The sequence below is a fragment of the Ochotona princeps genome, chromosome 7 (genome assembly GCF_030435755.1).
Source record: "Ochotona princeps isolate mOchPri1 chromosome 7, mOchPri1.hap1, whole genome shotgun sequence".
Lineage (NCBI taxonomy): Eukaryota > Metazoa > Chordata > Mammalia > Lagomorpha > Ochotonidae > Ochotona > Ochotona princeps.
Window position 1 is genome coordinate 12,123,337 of NC_080838.1, and position 25,988 is coordinate 12,149,324.

A 25,988-nucleotide genomic window follows, 5' to 3' on the forward strand; every position below is an offset into this window, starting at 1 on the left:
TCTTGCCACACTGAAACAATTCTACTCTACTGTGAGACCCTGAGTACCCTGTAATGGAGATATTATTAGGTTTACTAAATCGAATCACTGCTAATAGAATTGATTGTTGATTAGAGATTTGTCTTGGCTTTTGAATGACTGCAGCGGTCATCTGGATAATCCCATTCAAACTAACTGGTTTATTTTTTTGGAGAGAGACGAGGGTAGTGGGTGAAGAGGACAATTTCATTGTTGAAATTTGGATCCTGACCTATTGCAAATAGATCATTTGTGTTTTTAACCATTGCATATTAAAATATGATTGAAGGACAGTCTTGATCTCTTTTTTTTTAAAGATGATATTTTATTATTTTTATTTGAAAGGTGGAGTTACAGAGAGAGGAGAAATTCCGAGATCTTCGATCTACTGGTTCATTCCCCAAATGGTAACAAACCAGGAGCCAGGAGTATCTTCCAGGTCTCGCACATTTGTACAGGGGCCCAAACACATGTTACAACCTTCACTACTTTACCAGGCCATTAGCATGGAGCTAGATCAGGAGTGAAGTAGCCAGGGGTTGAAGCTATATTCCTGTGGGGTACTGGCACCGCAGATGGAGGCTGAGCCTGCTATGCCATGGCACCAGCCCTCAGACTTGATTTCAATAATGCAGTGTCTTTCCCATTTGTTTCCTAAAGGAGTTTAGTTGCATTAAATTTGGACAGCTAGAGCCTGTGTGGTAACAGAGCAGCAAATCCTCCACCTGTCAGTACCAACATTGTATATGGACACCAGTTGCTTTCCCGGCTGCTCCACTTCCCAATTTGGCTTCCTGCTTATGACATGGTGAAGCAACAAAGGATAGCCCAAGTTCTTGGGCCCCTGCACCCACGTGGGAGACCTGAAAAGTGCTGCCAGCTTTGGATCAGTCCAGCTCTGGCCATTGCAGCCATTTGGGGAATGAATGAGCAGATGAAAGATGTCTTTCTGTAACTCTAAGTAAAATAAATAAATCTTTTTTTAAAAAAATGGGGCAGCTGTCAGTTTCATACTACCAAACACAAGAAATAATGATATGACCCTTTAAATGAAGTCCCTTTGTAATTAATACTTAACTACCCCCATGGTGACATACAAGGGTACCTCAGAAAGTTCATTGAAAGTGGAATTTTGGTGCAAAAAAAATTGAAATATATGCTTTTAGGGATATACAGAATATTCATGGAAATGTATATTTATGAAAAATTACATGTGCTTCAAAATTTTTTGTACCAAACATTTCTTTTTTTTTTTTTATATATTTATTATTTAACTTCAGTAATTACATTGTATTATGTGACACAATTACATAGATACTTGGGTTCTCCCCACCCCTCCCCAAACCCTCCCACCATGGTGGATTCCTCCACCTTGTTGCATAACCACAGCTCAAGTTCAGTTGAGATTCTTTTAATACTGATTTCCCTGAACTTTTGAAAGCACTCTCTTATCTGGACATGCAGCCATCTGGGTAACCAAAGATTACCTCTAGGACTGCTGTCTAAGATGTGTCCTTATTCAGCAATCGATAGTGCTGTGTGAAGCAACTGTTTTTATTTCTTTATACCCCACTGTATTTTTAACTTTAAGAAAAGAAATGAGAACTAAACCACTCCGGGTATGGTCACTAGCACCAAAATCTAGTCAAAACTTCCATTACTAAGTCTACTCTTAAACTAAAGAGCAACCACTATGTGTCTGTGTATAGCACATTTCCGTCTTCATTCCCACTCCACCCAACTTTCCAGATTTTGTGCTTGTGCCTTCCACCACCACTGGGAGCATTTTCTGGCGAGACTCGCTGCATTCACCTCATTCTTTCCCTTAGTTACTCCTTAAAGAATTGCTGAAGTTGATCCAATAGCCATTTATTCAAAGGTTCCATTGATAGTGCAGGAGTTGATTTTGTTCTTGAGTGTCTGTAAAGACAGGCTGTGTTGTGAAGGAAGCCTTTTCAGTGACAGAGCAGATGATGACAGAACCCCCTCAGCCTTATCAGGAGAAGTTTCTTGACCTCATTATTGCTAATGGATCCATGCTAATTCAGCCTGTTGTGAAAATCTCATGTTCAATTATGCAGGATAATGAGTGACTCAAAACATAATATGTCTCAACTATCGTCCTCATAATGTGGCTTGTACAGCTTCTTTCAAAAGTGAAGCGAGGTTTTGGGAAGAGTGGCTCACTTTTATGTCCAACAGAAAGTTATCACCAGTAGTCAGGCTGTCCTAATTTTCAATATCTGATTTGATTTTAACATAAGAAAGGATTGCTGTATGGCTTTCTATTTCACTAATCCCTCTGTAGGACAGTTAAGACAGGTTTATTCATTTTTAAGTGTTAATTCTGGAATTCTAAAAGCATGCAAATGGCATTTGTCTTTGGATTCACTAAAACTCTAGATATTCAGAGTTTGAATTATTTAAACTCCCACAACACATGCACTTTTGCTTTTCAAGCATGAGTTATAATTTAATTAAAAACTTCTGGTGCATTGCTAGCATTTTAAATATTAATATGTTCCATGGATCACTTTCGATTATCTGCCGTCTTGAAATTCTTGAAGATGTCAGAGCTTTAAGATTCCCAAAGTTGCATTTGGACTTGTCTGTCGAGGCAAAGGGGACTGTGATAATTACACACATCCATTAGGATCAGCAGAGGAGATAAACTTCGGGGAGGCTCAATCGGCATGTCTCAGTGACAGCAAGCAAAGAGCATTTGGCATGATTAAGGATGGATTTGAATGTAGTTGAAAATATACTGTCATTATGGACGCCCAGTGGAAGTTGCACTACAAATGCTGAATTCCCCAGAAGAAGACTGGTGTGGAGGGAGGTTTTGAAATCCACTGTGGCCTTCATCCAAATTATTCTCTTTCCTTTATGTCTTTCTGCTGTCAGAATCACTTTGTGATGCCCAAATAAGCTCTCTACATCCCTGAAAAGAGGCAACCTGTTGCTGTCTGTGTTTCAGATTGTCCGCAGGTACATCAAGGACTGGCTGGAGAGGAAGAAGCCCCCCTTCGGTGCCATCAGCAGCAGCGTGCTCCTCATGATCATCTATACCACATTCTGTGATACGTTCTCCAACCCCAACATTGACCTGGATAAGTTCAGCCTTGTTCTCATTCTGTTCATAAGTAAGTGGGAAAACAGGATATCCCCGCCTCCCCTTCCTCTCCCCAAGAGCAGTGCACAGCAATTCGTGTTCTCTAAATTCATCCCAAACGTGAATTAATATACAACTTTATTTACTTGGTGACATGTGTTCTGCAAAAAGACATCAGTTATGCACTTGTGATCTTAATCTCTTTTGCTTTCCTGTGTCTGATATGCCACTTTCTGATTTACAATAGCTGATGTCAGATGCAAGAAACCATACTATCCATCAAATTCAAATGTGACGGATTGAGCACTTCATCACCAATTTAATTTCCTGTATCTTTAAACTGATCTTGTCCTTATTGTGATTTAAAAGCAGGTTTTATAAAATCTATGATATTATAACAATTTGGCTACACAGGTTAAAATGTGAATATTTCCATCTTCTTTTCAAATGGAATATACCCAAAGCAATATTTCATCTGAACATTCAGCGGATTATAAATTGCAAGTACCTGCTAAGGCTCAGAAGTCAACCTTTTGTTATCTGATAATGCTAAAAACAACTTTTATTATTATATTCATATCAAAGAATGTTTTATTATTGAAATGAAAATGAGTTATTCTGAAGTATTATATGCTACTTCACTTGTGCGACTTGCTGTGAATACTCTTATGATAAACCATCACTTTCCAAGTGGAACAAATTTCATAACTGAATTTTGAGCCCTGAAGAGTAAATTTCATACAATGTGTCTGACAATATTGTCAACAAGAACGAGTAGAGTCACATTAATGTGAATGATTGCATCAGCTTAGCAACATGTATTTGTTTGCTTTATTCATTTGTTGTTCTATTTGAGTTCTCATAAGGTTTTAGATAACACTAAGCATATCAATAAGTGTGTTATAGATATTGCTTTTATAGTGCTAATTTGGATTCCATCTCTTTCTTTTCTTTAGTATTTTCTATTCAACTGAGTTTCATGCTTTTAACCTTCCTCTTTTCCACCAGGTAAGTGATTGATCCCTTATTGCTGTTATTTTCTAAATAAGGAATCACACTCTTTAGTGGGCTGTTATGACACTAAACTGTTCTGGTTTTTTCTCTTCACTTACCACTTGGTCTCATTCTTGACATTTCCAAAAGATTTGTCATTGGCCCTTGTCTTTTTTATCCACATCTGTCCCTAGATAACCCCTCTCCATCTACTGGCTTGACCTGCCCACACATGCTGATGATTTTCAAGTCTGTTCCTTCTAGTCCGATGTTTTCCATGAGTCCCAGCACTGTTTTGCACTTACTATGTAGATATCTTACTTGACTGTCTAAACAGAATATTAAACAGAATGCCTGGAAAATTTACCTCTTCTTCTCCCCTATTTTTGCTTTTGTTTAATGGAACCAACATCTTTAGGTTTACTCTGCCTGGATCCTTCAAATCATCATTTTTGTGTAAATATCTGGATCCTTGGTCGCTAATACTTTTTTCTGCTTCCAAATCACCGTGCTACCTTAGATTTTTGTTGCTTATTTTATTCCTAGACCATTTCAGTGACTGTTTTATTGTTTTCTCCATTTCTAGGCCAACCTCTTTTATGCATTTCCAACCAGTTCAAGTGCTTCCAAGTTCTGATAGTCCCTCTCGTACTCAGAAATCTTGGATAGGTAGCCAGTGCCTGCAGAACAGAGATTGTGTGGCTGGGCTAATTTCAGATCCCCTCCAGTTTGCCCATCTCATGACTCACCGCTAGAATTCATGTTGGCTAAACTTGAGGATAGACTAAAATCTTGGCTGTTTCCTGAAAGAATACTCTGCTTTCTCATTCATGTCTCTGTTTTAGGCTGTTCTCAGGCCCAAATTGGACTCCCTGACCTCATTTATTCTTCTGAAAGTCACCTCAAAGCCATCTTTATTCTAAAACATTACACATTCTACAAGTGGCACTTAAACTTGTGGTATAAAAAGGTTGCCATAGTGGGTGCCACAAATAAGAATTGATTCCACTGCTGCATGAGTTCATAGACTAGATGTGCGCATTGATACCCAAATGTCCTCTGAGGGATCCAGTGAGCCAAACTGTGATCACTTCAAAGAAGAGAGCACCTCCCAAAAGGGCAGTGGAGCAAGCTCTCCTGAGGAAGACAGGGTTTGATGTGAGTCATGAAACATAGCTAGCTGTTCAGCAAACAGGGATCCAAAGAGGATGTTCTTTGTAAGAGAAACAGTAATGCAAACAAGGACACATAAATACAAAACAAGACATGGTGGGATAATAGGAATCAAAGAAGATTACAAATAATGATTGTGCCTGTAGAGGGCAGCTTGTGGCAGATTTCAAGGGCCTGAACACCAGATAATGGCAATGGGGTCCCACAAAGCGAAGGGCCTAAGTTGTTGATTAAGTATAAAGTGGTGTCAGAGCAATAGCTGTTCCCAGGTCTCCCATTAGGCACTTGGCTACTACAATGCGGGGCTGATTGTAAACAATCAATAAAAGTAAATTGATTGATGTAATTGGAAGCATTTTCCCCAAGCTGCAGGCTGTGATTTCTGAAGTAAGAGTAAAACCTGGAGCCATTAAGTCACAGAAAAAATTGTGGCTTAATTGGGAAAGTCTGAGAGTAGCAGCTATTTTACAGTTCCTTTTATAAGTGGCTTGCTGTGTCACATTAGAAAGGACATGTGCCTTTCAGTGGCCGTTAGCTGATGCTCCTGGCAGAAATGATTATCAGACCCACTGTGCCCATCAGGCTCAGTAGGATGCAGATATCCTGTTAGGGACTGAAAAGGCCCAGCACAGAGCAGCCACCCCAGGATTGCTGAAGGGAGCATGCGTGCCAAGGGCACAGAGCTGTCATAACCAGTGGAATTGAATTTAAATTAAGATTTTCAGCATGGAGTAGATAGGACTTGAGAGCCTTCTTTTCTGCCTTTCCTGAGGTACTGTCGTGTTTCTAACTTCCTTGGGCCACTGTCAGATATGCACAATTCTGTGATCAGCACTGGAACAGCCAATGGCTGTCATCTTACTCCAGAATTGTTTTTTTTTTTTCAAATTAGATGAAATCTAGAAGATGCTTTTTCATTCTTTCTTGATATTAAAAGAGCCCATGGCTCCTGAGGATTTTACTAAAGGAATGAAAGATACCAACATTTGTTATGTGCCTCATTATGCTGTGCACTGAAATGCATCTTGCATTTCATGTGTATGTGACAGCAGAGACTGTGATAATATGCAGTGTTACTGCTACTTGCCAATGAGGACCCATGTTTAGAGAAACTGAGTTAAGGAAAGTGCTTGAAACTACATGATGGTAGTTAAGTAACTTTCAAAATCAGATGGCAGATGACAACTAGAATTGAAACACACTTCTTTCTGACATTTCCAGAAGCATTTGCCCAATCTTTTCCCACGACACTAAACGATTTCAATTACATTTAAATTCCTAATACTTGTTTTGATTTTAGAATTTATAAAGGGCACTTAACTAAATTCTCAAGTTCACAGACACACACACACACACACACACACACACAAAGTAATCACAAATATTGAGAGTTTCAACAAGGGCCTACTGGTAAATGCTATTAAATTCCATTTTCTTTTCCTACATTTTTTTTTTCCTTTCTACTTAAAATAAGAAACAGTTCTCTGTGCATGTGTTTCCTTGTCAGTTTAGGAAATCTAAAACTAATTTGGCTATCAAAAAACAAAAATCTGGGGCTGGTATTTGGCCTGGCAGTTGAGACCCCAGTGTCTCACAACACAATACCTTGGTTCAAGCCCCAACACCACTCCTGACTCTAGCCTCTTGCTAATGCAGAGCCTGGGGTGAGGGGTGGCTGTGGTGATGGCCCCAGTAGCTAAGTCTCTGCTGTCCCTTGGGAGAACTGAATTGAACCCTTGGCTTCAGCCCTGGCCCAGCTCAGCCATTTGGGGGAGGGAAGAGCAAATAGGAGCTGTCTCTCTGTCTCTTTCTCTACCTTCCAACATTCTTTTTTAGAAAACCAAAAAAACCTAACATGGAAATTGATCTTTTTCTTTTTTGTATACCATTGCATTTTGACAATGGAAATGCGTGAAACCAGGAGTGACTCCGCTTTGAATATTCAACTTTCCTGCCACACCTGCTTACCTGATTAGCATTTCTTAGACTGTTCTGCCTTGTTACTATGCTTTAAAATAAATGTGAGAGTTGTTATTCTGCCTTCTTGCTTCTCCAAGTAAAGGAAAGAGTCAGGGTTAAAAATTCTGAGCCCAGAGTCAGATTTGTATAAAGTTATAAATTTAACAAATGATCATTTCTAAGATGAGACTACTACCAAGTCTTAGAGCTCTGAGTAACTGATTTAATGCCGCATATCTAATGACAGATGTGATCCTCCCAGATAATGAGCCAAAACAAAACCATGGTACAGAGTTTAACAAATGAAAATATTTCACATGGAAGTTTTCTCCGCTAATAACAGCAGGCTGAGACACAACAACCTCAGAGGACCATGCCTGCTCCATATTCTGAGGCTCTAAGTAGCAAAGCCTGACATGTTTTCCTTTGTGGGTACTGCAAAGGAAGGTGAAGTAAATATTATGTGGAAAACACTGATTGAAAGCTTCGTCAAAGAGAATAAAAAGATCAGCTGGGACGAAAAGGAAATAAACATCTCAGGGGAAGCTCAAGTGATCAAAAGAAGTATGAAAACAGGATAAAAAGAAAATCGATATTAAAAAGAGATAACGTAGAGTGAGAAAACAAATAGTAATATGATTCCTTTCGTGAATGTGTCCAGACACAATAGAAATGTCAATCATGGGAAATAATGATAGTTGTTTCTGTTTAAATATCATGGCTGGGTCACTTGGGCACTGTCATGACCTGGGAAGTTACTCAGCACACAGTATGGCTAAGGACAGGTTACCTGCCAGGAGAGCTGCTTTTTCCCATTACACTGCAGAGTGGATTTTGCTCTTATTTCTAGTTTCTTTCTCAGATAGCAAACCGATCATCATGATTTGGGGCAGCCTACTCCCCAGCTGTGAGACTTTAGGGAAGCTCTCTGTGTTTTCCCTTTCGGAAAAAGCAGGGCAATCTTAATGTTTGACACAAAGGAAGAAATACTAAGCTCTGAAAGAAGTGTTCAGTACTGCATCCTGCTGTTACTACACATCATCATCGTCATCATTGTCGTCATGGCTCATGGGTGGGGGGAACTGCCTTAGGAGCTTTCCCTAATAGCCAGGACTTAGGAGCCTCTGTTACAACATAGGTAGAATGCATGTCACCCTGCTGAAGAGGAATGTTGTCTCTAAGCTTCAGTGTCCCAAGTGTTTGCCTCTAAGGCCTACCTCTCCCTTCCCATGCATGGACTTTATATCAACAAGATTGAGGTGCATGAGCCAACTTGCCAGAATCCCAGTGCAGGCCCAGCATCTGCCTCCTTGCCTGAAACAGAACAAGTGAACATTGCTCACAGCTAATCCTCTTTTAGCCTGCTTGTGCACGTTGACGTTGCTAAGGATGATAGTCAAGGGCACACAACACTAGAACCTTCTTGACCAGAGCTTCCAGTGGCAAAGGCCTCCCCAGCTTCCCTAGGAAGGGAACCATCAGTACTAACTCACGGATAGCAATGACTTGCTAGCAGCAAGGGCAGCAACAGACTGCAGTGGGCTATATCATGTTGCTAACACCATAGGTATTGCAGGAAAATGTTCCCAAGTTTGGCCATTTGGCCCCACTACATGCTGTATAGTCACAGAGGCATTCTCTCCTGCATGGAAGTTAACTGCCTGTTGCAACCATTTCTAATTTCCTTGGTTGCTATGTCTTACTATTCCCCCCCCCAAACTCTCTGGTATTGAGTGAATTATCTCATACCTTACAAAGAAACAAAAGAATCTCTGCTTCTGCCTTTCCATTCTTCATCTGGAAATGACCCTATTCTTCACTCAGCTGCACAAATCAACAGAAGCTTCCTCTCCAACTAACCCTTCCACTCATCCTCCCAGGCCTCCTCGGAAAGCTGTACTCATGGGTTATTTCATCTGCCACATCTTCACTCTTCATAATCATGTTCAAATCTCCCATGATCCTTGTCTTGAACATGCCATCTCTTCTGACTACTCCAAACCCAGTCAATTCAGTATCAACTCCTCCGTCTCCTCCCCAAGCCACACTGGACCAGCCTGCTCCACTGCCTCCATTCTTTGTCTCTATAAATGCCTTTGTGGACAATGCTCAATGTTTCCAGTTTCTCTTGGATTCTTCTTCCTCTCTCAAAGCAATGAGAATAGCAATGCAAATATGAAACACTCACAGGAAGCAACTCTTCACAGACATTGGCATGTGTCCTTGCGGTGACCCCAGGAGTCCAGCTGTATCGTTCTCATTTTCTGTGTAGGCAAAAGGATGTTCTGAATTTGAAATTGCGTGTGCTTCCACCAAAGCCTGCTCTAAGACTATAGGGATATTGTGTAAAAGCTAACAGATGACAAATCCCTTCCACTGAAGAGTCTAAAATGGAGTCTGATCATGTTGTCTTACTAGCTCAAGTCCTTCAGCCATCCCTCCCATGCCTGTCTTCTCAAGTCTGCACTGCTGGTCACAGGCCAGCGTCCCAGTACACAAGTCAGCCTGAAACATTGCTCTTTGCCTGCTGGCCCTGTCCTGCCACACTGCATCTCTGCTCTCCCTTACATATAATACACATGTGCTCATGTGGCAGCCTGTTCATGAAGGACCAGCCTCATTGTTTTATCTTCCCGGATGGTTCAGAGTTCAGCAAACCTCCTCATCTCCCTCCCCAGGCCAGGCCACACTTTGTCCTCATGTCTCGCCCTCATTTCCCTGTGCCAATTTCCCTTAGCCTCTGAGCTTCAAGGAACTCTCAGAGGATCCATCCCTTTTAGACCAACACATTAGAATAAAATGATGAAGAAATCGATCAACCATAGAGTGCATGTTTAAGAAACAGGAATGGTATCTGAATATAAATGTGAGCATGGATAGTGGAAATAGCAAGGCTATTGTATTATAGTCAGGTAGGACCGATCCATGGAGGATCTTCTATTTTGGCACAAAACACCAGGAATTCAGTGTGGGGTGTTGTTAAAAAGTTGGAGCCAGCAGCCTGACTGCTTAGGAAGCAGCAACACACATGCCTTTCCAGTGCTGGATACCTATGGGCCACTTGAATATTCTCTTGATGCAAATACGGAGGAGGCTAAGGAGAAGGAGGAGCCGGCTGCTCTCCCTCAGTGAGCCAGTAACAAAGTAAACAGGATGCTGGGTCTATTTAGGGAAGATTTCTCTCTCCGGACAAAGATTATGTGCAAGGATGTGGTTACTAAGGGAGCAGTGGGATCTCTTTCCTTAGTGACCCTGAACAATTGGTACATTGTTGTACTGGCAACTGTGTACACATGCTCAGCCTGGGGAGCAGTTTTCTCTTTGCTGACTCTCTTGCTGGAATTCAGGGCTGGGGATCAATAGGGTTACTCTATGGCCAAACTCTAGTCCTACATGAAGGCATAGGTTCCAAAACAGAAAGGTGCAGTCGTAATACTTGCATTCCTAACCATTTGAGCTCATGGCTCTCCAAACCTTAATAACCTAACACAGGCAATCTGATGGGGACACCCAGCCTCCAGGACTGATCCCCACCATAGCATGCAATCAGCCTTCATGACGTAGGGGTTTCTCTCTATTTTATGCTAAACATATTGGATAACAAAAGTTGAACATGGTCAAGTGCAGCGGCGTGGAAACCAGACTCAGTCTGAATCCTGGTTCTCACACTTTTAACTAGCATTGAGCCCCTGGGTAAGTGGCATGGTGGTTTTGTGCCTCAGTAGTTTCATCTGTAAATAGGGATATTGCTTGTGCTGCCTTTTGGGGCTATTACTTTCCTGTATAAATACCTGAAAGACACACCTAGATACATAGTAATTGCTGCAAACTGATTATTTTGATTTTTTTAAAAAATGAAAAATTTCACATCATGTCCTTCTCAGAAGTGTGTGTTTGTTGCCAAGAAGGTGTTTTTCTCCTTGAAAAAGTATTTCTGTTGATGCATTCTCTTTCCAAGCCCTGAGTAACAGCAAGTGAGATGCCGCGGATTTGCCCAGCAGAGTTTCTTGCTGCTCTATTTTCATAAAGGCCGGCTCCATGGCTAGACTGCATGCATGTTCTTAGGAGAGCACAATTCAAAAAAATCCTGTTTTTTTTTTTTAAATGTGATCCTTTTAATGAGTAAATGACTCAGAAGTGATTCTCTAGCAAGAATTCCCACAATTCTGTACCTTTGGGTATAATATGACTTCTGTCACTGGGATTAATCAAGGGTTAACATGAAGGAAGGTGCTGTACTTGACTTGGGTGTATGCAAAAGGCTGTTTGTCAAAGTGTCTATAAAAACCTATTTTTGCCCCTAGGGAGAACTCGGGTTTCACGCCAGCAGATACAGTGGCTATCATTTTCTGTTCTACACACAAATCCCTCACATTGGGTAAGTGATTCACAGAGATCAAAACCATTCCCTGCCCTCCTTTAGCTTCCGCTTATGATTTTGAAATGTAAGAAGTTCTTTAAATTAGAGGGAATGGTTAGAGAAACATTAATAGCCATGTGAGGGTAGGTCATTATTTGAAATACTGCAGTTTCATTAAACTGGCTGCTGAGGGCCTCAGCTAAAAGTGTGGGCTTAGTTTAATTTGCAGTCATGGTTTCCATTCTCATAAAGGATTGCCAGTGTAAAGTGTTAATGTTAGCACTGGGGTAAGGGATCAGAATGGAGAGGTTTGGAGATTGCTTCTGAAAAGAACTGGAAAAAAATTTTTGCTTTTGGAAACTTCTAGAATTACCTCTAAAGAATGTTAACTTGTTTTTCTCAAAGAAGGTAGAAATGTTATCATTCTAATTTATTATTGGCATTAATCTGAGGTTGTTTTCCAAATGTTAAATGATTTCTACAAGGAAACACAGTATAATTATCATTAGTTCAATTGGATTAGTACTAAAAATGAAATAAGTATTTACTTAATAGACAAAATAGGTTAAGAAGATAAGTGCTATTTTCTACTTTTTTATCCAGTTTAGTGACTTTATCACAATAACCTGTTAAATAGCCCAAGTCTATGTAGGTATTCATAAGGAACTATTAAGTAATCAGAAACCTGATTGAATTCCACATCTTTCATAGCCTCCTTAGTGTGAAGACATCTCCTGGCAGAAAGTTACATGAGACCCTTTCTGTTTTGACTTGTGATTCATTTAAGAGAGTGAGCATAACACGATTCTAAGTCTACTCACTTTAAGGAAATTACCTCTATAATCTAGAAAATGAAATCATTTCATCCTATTTTTTGCTAATCTCAAATATATTTGTCAGATAAGAGTGTTTTATCAACCTTGTCACATTTGCAAAATGATTTAGAAATGGGGCAAACTTTTTAAGGAGCAGTTGTTATCTAGGACTTTTAGGGATAAATTATGTATATACTATTTATGCATTGCAGTCTGTTTGATTTTCTCTCTTATCATCATCAAATTAAAGTTGAAGGAGCCTTGGGAACCATATTCCAGTCATGAATCTCTGAACTTGGACAGTTCAGTTCATCATGCTGTAACTTAGTTTTCCATACATAATATGGGCAGAATAATACTTTACATGGGTACTGACTGTTTTCATTGTGGAGAATGATTATTTTGCTGTAAAGACTACAGATAAAATTTGTTAGGTACTTAACCAGTATTGGGTGAATAGAGTGTCAAACATGGCCAAACATGTATAATGATTGTTCTGTACATATTTGCTGTGAACTAAATGAGTGGTCAGCCTAGAAGGCCTGCAGTGCTACCTGGTACACAGCAGGCAGTCTGTAAGCAGCAGGAATTATTATTTCATTTTTGTTAGCAATCATTTTACTATGAGACCACTTCCAAGGTTCTCCTTCTCTGACCCCTGTCTTACAGATTTTCACTTAACAATTGTGATTTCGTTGATAGCCTCAAAAGAAAGAAAAAATAATCATCTTGCATTTTTCACTTGTGTCTTATTATGATGTGATGTCAGGTGTCTCAAATCTTCTAGAACCTAAAGGATTTCTGTAAGATCAGGGACTCCCTAGTCAAGTGCTGCCAGTGCAGAGATCTGGGGCAAGGTGAGGCCAGGGCTCTGTAGCAACCTACTCAACTGTAGCACACAGAAACGCTGCATGTCTGTTGCGGGCTCTCCAGCCTGAGGCATTCCTGGGGGTTTGCTCTGGACAGGAAAACCAAAATAGCCGTTTTGTCTTTCTCTGTGATGTCCTTCTGTGCCGGATAGAGCTGGTTATGTGGAGTGGAGTTTAAGAAACATCAGTGTGCACTGGAGTGCAATCAGTATTGTGCTCTTTGCCAGAAGCAAAAATGCCTACCCAGTGGCTATTAGTTTTCTTCACTGTGTGCGTTTTCGTTTATCTTAATCCCACAGCGATGCTCTTCTGCTCTTTATGCTGTCTGTAAGCTAACTTCCAGGAAAGCAGATCACCCAAGCACCAACCAAAAGTAGTTGCTTTGTTAAAAAGAAAAGGGGGGAGGGTTGGGTTAGCTTGGACTTTTGTTGACTTTTGCAGTGTTCTACCACCATGAAGTAGATTCTTAGTCCATCAGTAAGAAACTCCAGCAAGATACCAGTGTGCCACCGAGGAACCATGGCATAGGAGTCCTTAGTTAATGCAGGAGCATAACGGACTTGAACTCCCTTGGAATGGTTGGACTTAAATCCTCTAGCTGGCCTCAGTTTCCTTACTTTGAACATTTTATTTCCACTATTCCTCAAAGATTCTATCACACTTTGGTATGCCAACCTCCTCTCCAATAGTCTCTTAGGTACTGTTTATAAAAATGATCTCCTGGCTGCTCCCTTTATCTCGGAGAGAATACCCTTGTTTCTGCATTTAACCAGCAATGCTTGGGTGCCACTGCTGGCAGGGATTTGCCGAGCCCTATAAACTTGCTGTAGTCATCTTTATGAGATGCAGTGCGTGCTTTCCCTGTTTATGACCTGACATCACTGGTCCAGAGCATGTACCACAACAGTGACCTGAGCTATACACACTGATCATTATCCTAATAGAAATTCTTATCTGAATGAAAATGGAAGGCTGTCACACGGAGTGGGAGGGATTTTTATGTCAGAAAGTAGGGGGAGGTTTCACATGCTTTGTCTTGGGGTGATATTGTCTTCACCTCTTAACACAGGGATGGAATACAACAGACTATAATGTGCCTCTTGGATACGTTAGAAGTATATTTTCCCTTTCCTTTTTTGCAATCGCTGTCATAACACTTCTTCCAGTAATTTTACGCATATCTATGTGTCTTAACATTTTGAGTAGAGTTCATTAAAAGAAACTAAAAAGTTCCATCCATTATTATGTCCAGTATTTGTATTCTAAGAATAAATCATTGTAGTCCGAGTAATATCCATGAAACTAACGGAGCAAAGATGAAAACTCTTGCTCGAGAAGCTTTCTGAATAGTCTCATATATGCACCTTCGATTTATTTTATTGTTCTTGCTTTTGCCCTGTCTCACTCTCTTGCACGTGCTTGCATCCACACACACACTGAATTTGATTCATTGCTTTTATTAGTGCATTTGCCATTGATTGATTAGTTCTTTGTATTAGTACTTTTTCTATTGATTGATTGCAGATGAAGTGACTATTTGACCTTTAATTATGAGGCTTCCTATTGGAAATGACATTGAGCTATGGCTTCACATGATCCATCTGGAAAGCCTGACATGATGCCATTCCCTGGAGTTCGTTCAGGAAGAGAGGAGGGCCGAGGAAGTGCAGCACTATTGCTGTGCCTCATCTAAAACAATACTACCGGGCTTCTTTACTGCTCTCACGTAGTTTCAACTCAGCCTGGCAGGCAGGTTTATATTTTGTCAAGACAGCATCATTGGCTGAGAGCTGCCAGAAAGCCGTGAACTTTCTCAGACTATTCCCTCGTTGGATGATGATTTGTGTGTAGTCATGAAAGGGTACTTTACATAGTACAAATTGAAGAGCAGCTAGTTCCTTGGTTAGCAGTGGCCCAGTGCACAGGCAGTGGAGCACATCAAGAAAGAAATTAGATCCAAGACATCCTTCAGAATCTGTACTTTTATTTTATTGTTGTGTTTCTCTTGAGTATTCAAGTCTATTTGCATATCTACAGCTGTAACAAACACGGAAAGCTTTCCCCCATTACCTAAAGAAAATGTTTCAGGATGATCAAGGAAATTAAGTAGACTGTTGTAATAGTATTTCATGGTTTAAAATAGTAAAAGGAAAGTACATCATCTTTTAACATGTCAACTATTGACAGTCAAGAGTAACACTCCTGGTTTTTTTATTTGCAAAAGCAATTCTGAATTGAATGAATACTATTTAAATTTTACACAGTTTCATGATCAGCACTTGCTACAAGTCCACTATGTGCCCTACAACCTGTAAAAACAGATGCAAAAGACAAAGTAACAATTCCTTGTGGTCTTTATGTTTCACTCTGGGTTCATGCTCAAAGTTACAAAACTGAATGTGAGAAGGAACTGCACATTTAGCTCAAAAAGTATAGCTTTTTTTAAAAAAAGGAGGAAGGGAGAAGCACAAGATTCCATCATCTGGTGGCCAAGACACACACTTGCATCCTCCAGTGCCTAAGTTTGACTCCCGTTGCTGGTTCCTGGCTCCAGCTTACTATTGATGCAGACTGTGGCAAGCACCAATGATTGCTGATGTGACTGGGTTCCTGCCACTCATGTGGGAGACCTGGATGAAGCTGGTGGCCCAGCTCTCGTGTAAGAGACATTTGGAGGAGTTAACCAGCTGGTAGAGGCTCTGGTGCCATCTCTCTTTTTCCCTCCCTTTCTATTTCTGCCCCCTCCCCTTCCCTTACCCTGTCCTGAGCCTCTCAAATAAATAAAAATATTTTTAAAACAATGTAGCTTTTTATTAGATGTAAATTTCTGGAAAGCTCACATGCTGATTCTAGTCTGGATTCAAGTTCTAATTTTTTTCACAAAAAGCTAGAACAAATCACTTGATGAAGTGGCCTCATTTGCGCATCTGTACAGTGAGGAGGTGAACAAACTAATTCTTAATATTCCCTCCAGTTTAAGTTTTTATGAGTCTAAAGGTAATATTTCCACTCCGTAAGCTACCAGTGGTTTCATTCTTAAGAGAATATTCAAAAATTTTGTGAAAAAATAGAAACTTTTTTTTGAGCAGAAATATTCTTAGCCATGCATTGCTTTTTAATCAGGCCTATTTTTCATGAACACTTTGAAGGCCCCCATGTGTTTATGAAAGAAGAGGTTCTTGTAATGAACAGGTGAGTGGCGTCTCAATATTACAAGAAAGAAAATATGGCAGTTAACTTCTTCAGAGGCTTAAAAAGTTTAAAATGATCTTATTGTTTTGTTTTGTTTTGTTTTGTTTTAATTGGAAATTCTTCAAGAATTCTAAAGGATGACTTACAACTTGGCCTAAAAAGACAACATCAATGCCGCCTTTCAGGGTTTATGTTAGTAGGAAACTTGAGTCAGGAGCTAAAGCAAATCATTGAACTCACACACTCCATTATAGGATGTAGCTATCCTAACTGGCATCTTAAGCACTAGACCAAATGCCCAGCCCTTCCCTTGAGCAGCCACTTTTTAAGCACTTAACCCAGTAATTCAAGTCACCTGAACACCCTTGGCTTAGTAGCACATCAGTAATGACGATCTTACTTCGCATATGAAAAATGAGGGCATAGAAAATTTTCCTTATCCCAAATTTCATAACCAACAGGCAAGATTCCAGATCTCCTAACTTCCAGAACTGTCTGGGATTATAGCATGGGAAAACACTTTAAAGCTGAAAAGTGGTATATTGGTTCCAGGTCTTGTGAATATGTGGTCTTACAATGAGTTTGAACTGATTTATTGTTTACTTTTGGATACCTTTTCATTATAAGTTAGTGTTATACATTCACATCTCTAATTGTTTCTGTAAAAAAAAATCTACTTTCATGTGACACAAAACTTAAAGTGGATTGTGCTAGCCCTACTTTCATGAGTAGAATTGTCTACACAACATTCCTACAGCCTGAGACACAGTGCTATTTAACAACAGCTGTTTGAGTAGAAGTTGAAATTCAGAGGACAAATAGAAGACTACCTTTAAGGTGTTGCAGTAATATATGTCTGTCCAACAGTTTGCTTTGGGGTTTACCATTCTGCAAGGAAAGGTGGAGTAGTGACTTCTGACATTTACAGATGACTAAAGATACCATTAAAATTATCCCCATGGATTTTACTACCATGTGAACAGAAGTGAAGGAGGGATGGGGCTTTGCCCAGCAGTTAAGACATGAGTTAAAATGCCTGAATTCCATAGCCGAGTGGCTAGATTCAACACCCACTTCTGACTCCTGCCTGGAGCTTGCTGCTAACATTGGAGAATCTAGATTGTTGCCTGGCTCTGGCTTCAGTCCAGCCAACCATTTTGGGTAGATGAGGGATAAACCAGCAGATGGCATCTCTCCTCTCCTGGAGGGAAGGAGGAAAGAAGGAAGGAAAAGAGAAAGAGACTATCATTTTGTTCTGTGTTTTCTAAAGAAAGAAAAAAGTTCTCTCAGTGATAACTTTATTTTCCACACAGTCTCCAGGGCTCCCGGCAGCAAGTATGAATTCAAAGAAAAGGAGCTTTTGTGAAGGCACCCAGCACAGCCTCAGGCGGCATTCATCCTAACAGTTGGTCTGTCCAGAAGATCAATACCCTGACACCTCCACATCTCTCCTCATAGTCCTGTACATTTTCTGTACCAGGGCATTTCTGTCTTAACTACAACTTACATTTACCAATACATGTTGTTGTGCCCTATGCAGTAGCCTAGTGGCTTTAGTCCTCGCCTTGCATGCGCTGTGATCCCTTATGGGCACCAGTTTGTATCCTAGCTGCTCCACTCACCATCCAGCTCCCTGTTTGTGGCCTGGAAAAGCAGTAGAGGATGCCCCAAAGCCTTGGGACCCTGTACCTGTGTGGGGGACCCAGAAGAAGCTCCTGGCTCCTGGCTTTGAATTGGTGCAGCTCCAGCTGTCACGGTAACTTGGGAAGATAACTAGCAGATGAAAGATCTTTTTGTCTCTCCCTCTCTGTATAAATCTGCCTTTCCAAGAAAAATTAATATTTTAAAGCATAACAAAAACCCTGGCCTTTAAAAGAAACAAACAAATAATCCGAATACGTGTTGTGCAAACCAGAATTTATCCTGCACCTCACTAATGGATCATAATCCAATGTCTGAAAACGTGGCCTTTGCACCTTGCTGAAGGAGAAGGGTTATCCCCGGCCATACCTTCTTACTCTCTAGGCTTTGACTGCTACTGTCTTTCTCTTTCTCTAAATCTCAGCCCAATTTCTGATACCAAATAGAAAAAGAGCTAAATTATGACTTAAATTCTTGATTTAAATGATGGTTTCTTTTAGGTTCTTATTTTAATTTATTCATGTTCTATGACATTTTCTATACCTTTTCTTGATTTATTCAACACATTTTCAATAGTAATAATAATGGCAACAGCTAACATTAATTGGGTACTTAATAGGCCTACATGTGCTGAGTGTTTGTTACATGAAATAATTTATTTGAAAATGCTTTGGTGTTGACAGTGTGGTAATTACGTGTGCACTAGTTAATTTAGGCTTCAGCACCAGGGACAGCTGGCTTTTCTAATGGAATATTCTTACCAGTGTTAACTACCATTTCATAAGAGAGTAAATTCTTTAGAGTCTGCTACAACAAATAGTGTTATCTATATCTTTATAAAGCAGAGACTTTACCAGTTAACATAATCAATGCAGAAGTAGATTTTGATTGGTGAAAGTACTGACTTGTTACTTTGCTTGATGAATGTAATGAATGAACTCTTAGCGATATACGGACTGCCTAAGAGATTCAGAAGCGCCTCCCACTTGCTAAACTAATATGGCAAATCTAACTTGCGTATGAAATCCTCAGACGTATACTGGATGCTAATCAGGAGCTGGAATTATCTTAATAACCAAGCAATCTGGAAGTCTGAATCTGCATCCTAACCTGCAAGCCCTCACTTTTCTCCTGTCTCACCTGGTGGAGGTGAACGCTGCCTCAGAAAGTAGGTGTGAAGCCACTAAAGCTTTAATAGGAAGGCTGTGCACTTATTTGGCACCTGTGTGCCCAGGTACTGCATGAGGCACCTCACTTATCTTTTTGTCTTGTGTAGTCTTCCCAACATTCCTGTATACTGATAGTTACTGATGGCATCCTCATGGTGGACAATGAGGAAATGGCAGTGCCAACAGGCAGTAGCCAGGCTGTCTACCTCTAGGGTCCTTTTGCTCACCTCACCACAAGCCCTGGCTTTAAAACCTGCCTTATCTGAGATTCAGATTGCCCAATCACAGATGGGCCAGGACCCCTCCTCACACATGTGAGTTCAGTCAGGCTAGAGTCATGTGCCATGTGTTTAATAAAACACACAGGTGATTGCAAAATGCAGCTGAGGTTAAGAACCAAGTGTCAGACCTGTTTCCTGCACCTCTGCTTTACCATGTTCTAAAGGGGAAACAGGATGGGACCGTGATTGCTCATTTGTTGAAAAACATTGACCACTTATACTGGTGTGTAGAAAAGCAAAATTAAAGTACTCACAGCCCTGAGCTTTAGACAGCTGCCAAGGTTGCATTTGTACCTAGGTAAGTATTACACTCCTGGGAGAAAAACAGCCAATAGCTGGCAAGCATTCTGGGCCTAGTTAATACCAAATTTGTGTTAACTATACCAGTGTGCCTGCCAGCATAGATGCTTATCTTTTATCTTTTTTTGTTTTATTATTTTTTTTAAGATAAGTGGGGAAGGCAGGGAATTCCAGGTCTGGACACACCACTCCAGGCCTGGATGGGGAGGGGGTATGCTGCAGATTACCCAGGTAAGGAGAGTCTGGGGGCATTTTGGAATGGGAGCAACTGAGGGAATGTGCAACAAGGGAGGAATGATTTCTGGGGTCTTCCACAGACCAGACCACTGTAGGTAGGCAAGGGAGCTGAGATGGAGAAGTATAGAAGGGTAAATTGGGGAGCGGGGGAGAGGAGACATGTCTAGGTTAGGCCAAAGCACCCACCCACGTGGGAGTCCTGGGCTGGACTAAATAGCATCTCACACAGCCCACTGGTGCATACAAAATCTGGGGCTGGGGTGGGGGGCATGTTTGGCTGAGCTAGGATATAGTACCTATTAGCAAGTGTCAGAGCAGAAGTAGGCCACATCAGGCTGCGTGGCAGCACCCACAAAATGCAAGAGAACCAGATGGGAGGGGGGTAGATTCTGTGGGGGAACTGGGGGCCAACCTCTATGGAACTGTAGCATACAAAAGTTTACAAAGAGAACTGGGCATAGTGAGAAGCCAAGCCAGGCTGGACCTGACGGGAACTCACCTGACAGGAACCCATCTGACACTCTCAGGATCTGGCATTGGGAGGAGGCTGCAGCACCCAAGGCTCATGCAAAGGCTGAGACTGAGGTCAGATCATGCCAAGTAGAGCCATTGCACCTGTCAACACACATGAAATATGGGTCTGGGAGCAGTTTTGGTAGGTGAACTTGGGGAACTCCCCTCGTAGGACACAGCTCTAGCTGGTGAGCGCTAGTGTCAGAGCTGTGAGCAAGCCAGTCTAGGTTGGGCTGCAGCACCTGTTAGCCTCTGTATGTGCCGGGTCTGGGAGAAGATTAGGCAGGATCAGTCCACAGCACATACTGGCATAAGAGAGAGCCAAGATGGGGTGCTAGCTGGGCCAGTTGGACTGCAACACCTACCAGTTCACATGAGGGTTAAAGTTGGGCCAGACTGCACTAGGCTGCTGCACCCATCAGTGAGAGCTGGGACTGGGGTGGGCCAGGCTGAGCTGGGCTGTAGCATCTACTGGCAAATGCCGAGACTGGGAGCAGGCTGTCTCAGCCCGGGCCACAGCACCTGCTGGCATGCACAAGACCTGGGACTAGGAGTAGGCCTGGTAGGGGAACTTCAGGGACTTTAGTCCAGCAGCTTTGCTGGACTGGTGTTTCCACTGGGAGCATGAGAGCTGGGACTGAGCATGGGCTAGGCTGGCTAGGCTAAGCTAGGCTAGGCTGGGCTGTAGCACCTAATGGCATGCACAAGAGTCAGAATGAGTGTAGGCCAGCTGGGTTAGGCCACAACACTGACTGGTATGCATGAGGACCAGCTCTGTGACTGGCTGGCTAGGCTGGGCTGCATCACCTGTCATTTCACATGAGATTTGGGCTAGAGTGGAACTTACCAGGATGCTGCATCCACTAGTATATACACTGACTGGGACAGGTGACAGACTGAACCTGACCCTGCACTGACTGGCATAAAGAAGTCAAATCTGAGGTCACCCCAGTGAGATTTCTTGGGGGACTGTCCTACCAGATTGCTGGATTGAGACCCCAGCTAAAGTGAAAAATCACAGGCTGTGTGGTCCAACCTTGAAGTGCATGTATCGGAACTGAACCTCCTCAATTGCTGATAACTATGCAGTGGACAAAATGCCCAGATACACATGGGGGATATGACAGCCAGTTTATCTAGGCTGGCAGGGAATGCCAGCTGCCTTGAAAGAGAATGGAGAAGAGAGCAGGTTGAACAATTCTCCTGGTCAAGCTTTGTAGCATGTTCCTGGGTCTGTGGTACACTAAGGTGAACTCTGTCAACCAACAGGCCTTTGAAAGATTTTCTCGATCCTGGAACAACAAAATCAACAACTTCTCATAACTATCAAAGTCACTCAAGTAATATCCTCAGAACATTCTTCCACACATCAGGATCTCTAAGGCTTCATCAAATGATCATTCCACATCCCTGGGTGCTGATGTAGTTTGACAGCAAGAAGCGAGCTCCTCCCTTTCCTCCACAGTGGATACAGGAAGAAAAATTAAATAAAACTGAAACATTTGTGATACCCACACCCACCTTCCTCCATACTTGACCCTCCCCACCTTAATCAGAGTCTCCTATGGGCACACATCCCTCTTAACTGTGAGAAAAATAAAGTTCTTACAGGAGAAAACTGAGATTAGAAAAAATGGAAGAAAGATGTTTCCAAAAATAATTTTTTTCTAGGGTTTTGCCCATTTCTTCCCTTGCCTAGAGGTTTTCTAAATGGGGCCCTACCTCCCCAAATTTGTATACCACTGTGAATGAGTAATAGCCAGGAGTGGGTGGTTAGAGTATCACCTGCTACAATAAACCACAAGAGAGAGATGGAGCTGAGATTAAGTAGGCTCTGTTTTGTAATCCCTAAATCCAAACTGTCTTAATTCTTTCATAGTCAAGAAACCACCTCTTCATAATATCATCAAGGAAAAATGTCTATTGGAAGATGATTTAGGGCCATGTTGGCAAAGAAAAGTATGCATTTTAAATGGCTAATGTACATTTTGAGCATGGTTTACATTTGTCACATGACTAAGATTTGGAAGCCTTCCAGAAGTTCCTGTGTCTACTTATAAGATTATCCATGCAACATTTTAGGCAAAACTGAGTTTACCCAACAGGGACTATGGCAAAATCAGTGAAAACTCACGCCGCACAAAATCCTTTTCCTCACCCTGAAAAGTTCAACTGTATTTCTTTTTATATACAAAGACATAGACCAAAAAGATCTGTTAAATTGGACAAGGCTTTCCAGAACCAGGCAGACGGGGCCAGGCATTTGCTGGTGACCAAGTTAAATGCTCATGACCTTGCGTTATTTTTGTCATGTGAAATCATCCTTCTATTTCTGAGGTTTTCACATCCTGTGTTGAGTGTGATTTTCCCTTTAGATGATGAACAGCTCTTCATTCACAGCCTAAAGAAAGGAGAAAAAAAAGGAAAAATGTGTCCTCATTCCTTCCTGCCCATCCTGTCCCCATAAACGTGGCAACTCCTCCTGGAAAAACCGGCCAGTATTTGAACAAAGGCTTCCTGGCTCAGTTCTTTAATTTGTTCTTGATTTCCCTGTCTGCTAATTACTCCTACAAGGCTTTCAGACAGGTGAGGGTGTATGTACCTAATCTTCCATGGCAGAAGCCTTCAATTGCTATAGTTAAATGTTTCATTGTCAGCATCTGGTGAGTCGCCCAGGCCATTCATTAAACATCTCTTCCAATCAGAACATAGCTGTTTCAAGCAAAAATAACACCAGCTGCTCATTTGGGGTCTTTTCTTGCATCTTTATTTATATAAAAGTCTTAGTAAAGCAATAGGATTACAGCCCAGGTAACTGAAAGCTAACAATTACCCTACTGGGCTGAAAATGATCGCCAACCAACTGTGATTCAAAGTAAGTAAAAGCCTGCTTAGACCACAAACACCTTTTTGCAAGAGGTTTCTTCCTTCCAAGCCCTTCTTGGGTAAATATTATTTTACTTGGGTTTTCCTCCCTTCGTTGCTCTGTGCTGCTGTTGGAAAGCATCCCTCCTTAAGGGTCCCAAAAATCCTCCCTCAGATAATCAATTCAAGCAGTGTAGGGGATGAGGAGCGAGCACTCATACACACACACACACACACACACACACACTCACTCACTCACGTATGCCATTACATCCCTGTTGCTGGCTGGGAGTGGCGTAGTCCAGGGCAAACAACCATGTACCCACCACCTCACTTTCCTCTTCTGTAGCATAAAACTAATAATGGTGACTTTGCTCACTGTGGATGTGAGGCGTGAAGAGATTGATGTCTGTTCTCAGAACAGTGCCAGGCACACTGTAGGCACTGGGTTAAGTATTTCTTGTCATCATCAGCACCTTACCAACAGCAAATGAAGACCCCAAATGGGAGCCTTAGATTTAGCTGAGTTTTGGTGTGTGGTGAGGTTGCTGAAAGTCTGCTACGTGCCCAAAGATCTGTATTATTGGAAAAATGATTCCGTTCTCCGAGTATCATTCTTGGTTTGTAATCTTCTATTTCATCATTTTCCTCATCTTCCATTCTAATGCTTCTTTTTTAGGAAAAGAAATGTTTCTGAATTCTAGTTTGACATAAGCATCAAGTCAGCATTGCTAGGTATCTCCTGCATACCCCAAGAATCCAAGCTGAGGGTGATTATTGTAAGAGGTAGAGCAGCAGGAGAGCAACACTGGCCTCCACAGGAAGCATCCCTTAGTGGGATGCTCTGTTCCTGTTTGTACATTGTGTTTGGTTGGTGCCTCCCATCTGGATCTCACAATATCATTTTTCTTCTTATAGATTACCTACAGAGATAACCATATGACACTTTTCAAGCTTCAGAGGTTGGACATTAAAATTCCATTTGTACATACCTATTAAACAGCTTTGAGCTTATCCTGTTATTCTGTGACAAAGGTGGTTTGTCGCACGTCCTTGAGGTTGGCTTTGTATTCAGCAATTGGAACATGCTAAATCCACATGGATTCCATGAGTTCAGCCATGGGACGCTGTGAAACCTGCTAGAGTGCTCTAATTTGCATGTATCATTTAGCTATACCTCATATGGGATGACTTTTTGTAGAAAAGATATCAAATGCTTTTTCTGCATCCCATGAAGCAACAATGCAGGCTCTGATGCTAAGATAATTCTATCTAATTCTACCCAAAATGACATCACAGGAATTTTCAATTGAAGAAGGAATCAGAGACACAAACCAGCAGAGTTGACGGGGATGGGGAGTCAGTAAGATGTGGGTCATGACAGGGAAAAGATTGCACCATCCACATATTAAATTATCTGAGAGAGAGAGAGGATGTGTGACCTCGTGGTGAGGATACTCCCATCCCCTGGTGGAGGATCTGACTCTAGCTCTGGCTCCTGACTCCAGCTTGCTGCAGACCCAGAGAGGCAGCACTGGTGGTTCAAGTAATTGGGTTCCTACTACCCACTTGGGAGACCTAGATTGAGTTTGTGCATACTGGCTTCAGCTCTGGCCTAGCCCCAACCATGGCAGGCATTTGGGGAGTGAACCAGCAGGCTGAAAGGTGCCATCTCCCTCTCTCTGCCCTTCTCCATCAATTTCTCCCTCTGAAATTTTTAAAATACCTCAGAGAATTTGAACAAAAGGCCATTTGTTCAGGTGTGGGACAATGACAACAGGTTGTATCATCTATGGCATCCTGTCCTCTTTCTCGGGGATTTGGCAGAAATTTGACTTGCCAGCTATTGAAGCTTCCAGAATAGGACAGGGGGATCTCCTGACATGGTGAAGATTCTGTCCACAATGGAATTTGAGAAGCCATCCAGACTAAACTGTAGCACTGACCTGTTGTGGCAGACCCTTGACAGACAGCAAGCCATGAAACTCCCATCCACAGGAATGCAGACCATCTTCCTTTTCATGCCTTCTAAAAGGGAGAACGAACTTAGAAGATCCAAATTCCTCTCTGAGTTTATTTTAACTATTTCCTCCCCTAGGTAACTGTTAGCAATTGCTCACTGCTCTGTTCCCTGACTTTGTTATTGGGAGCAATCTGCTTATTGCCTGGCTTTGAACTTGGACCCTCCATCTCCTTCCCCATATTCATGAAAGAATCTGACCTCCACGAGGGCAAGGGCTTTTGTCAGTGGACTCAGTGCACCTAGAACAGTGTCCGGCATATAGCAGATGAATACATACTTCATAGCAAGTATTGTATACTATTTCAATTTAAATTCAAGTAGCTCAATTTTACAGATGTGAAAACTGAGGTTAAATAATTTGTCCCACCAAGCTCACACATACAGTAACTGGTAAGTTAAACAAGATAAACACAGAATTCTTGATCCTGTCCCAGGCTTCTTAAAAATATATATAAAATTGATGTTTGA

At 41.6% G+C, this 25,988-nt stretch overlaps 1 protein-coding gene across 1 annotated transcript in view; it reads left to right on the forward strand.

Moving 5' to 3' along the window:
* SLC10A7 (solute carrier family 10 member 7) overlaps positions 1-25,988 on the forward strand; it is a 273,880-nt gene that overhangs the window by 232,656 nt on the left and 15,236 nt on the right. The window contains exons 8-10 of the mRNA XM_004588132.3: positions 2,996-3,161; positions 4,087-4,138; positions 11,560-11,633. Of these exons, the coding sequence (XP_004588189.2) occupies positions 2,996-3,161; positions 4,087-4,138; positions 11,560-11,633 (292 nt within the window). The remainder of the gene's footprint in view (positions 1-2,995; positions 3,162-4,086; positions 4,139-11,559; positions 11,634-25,988) is intronic.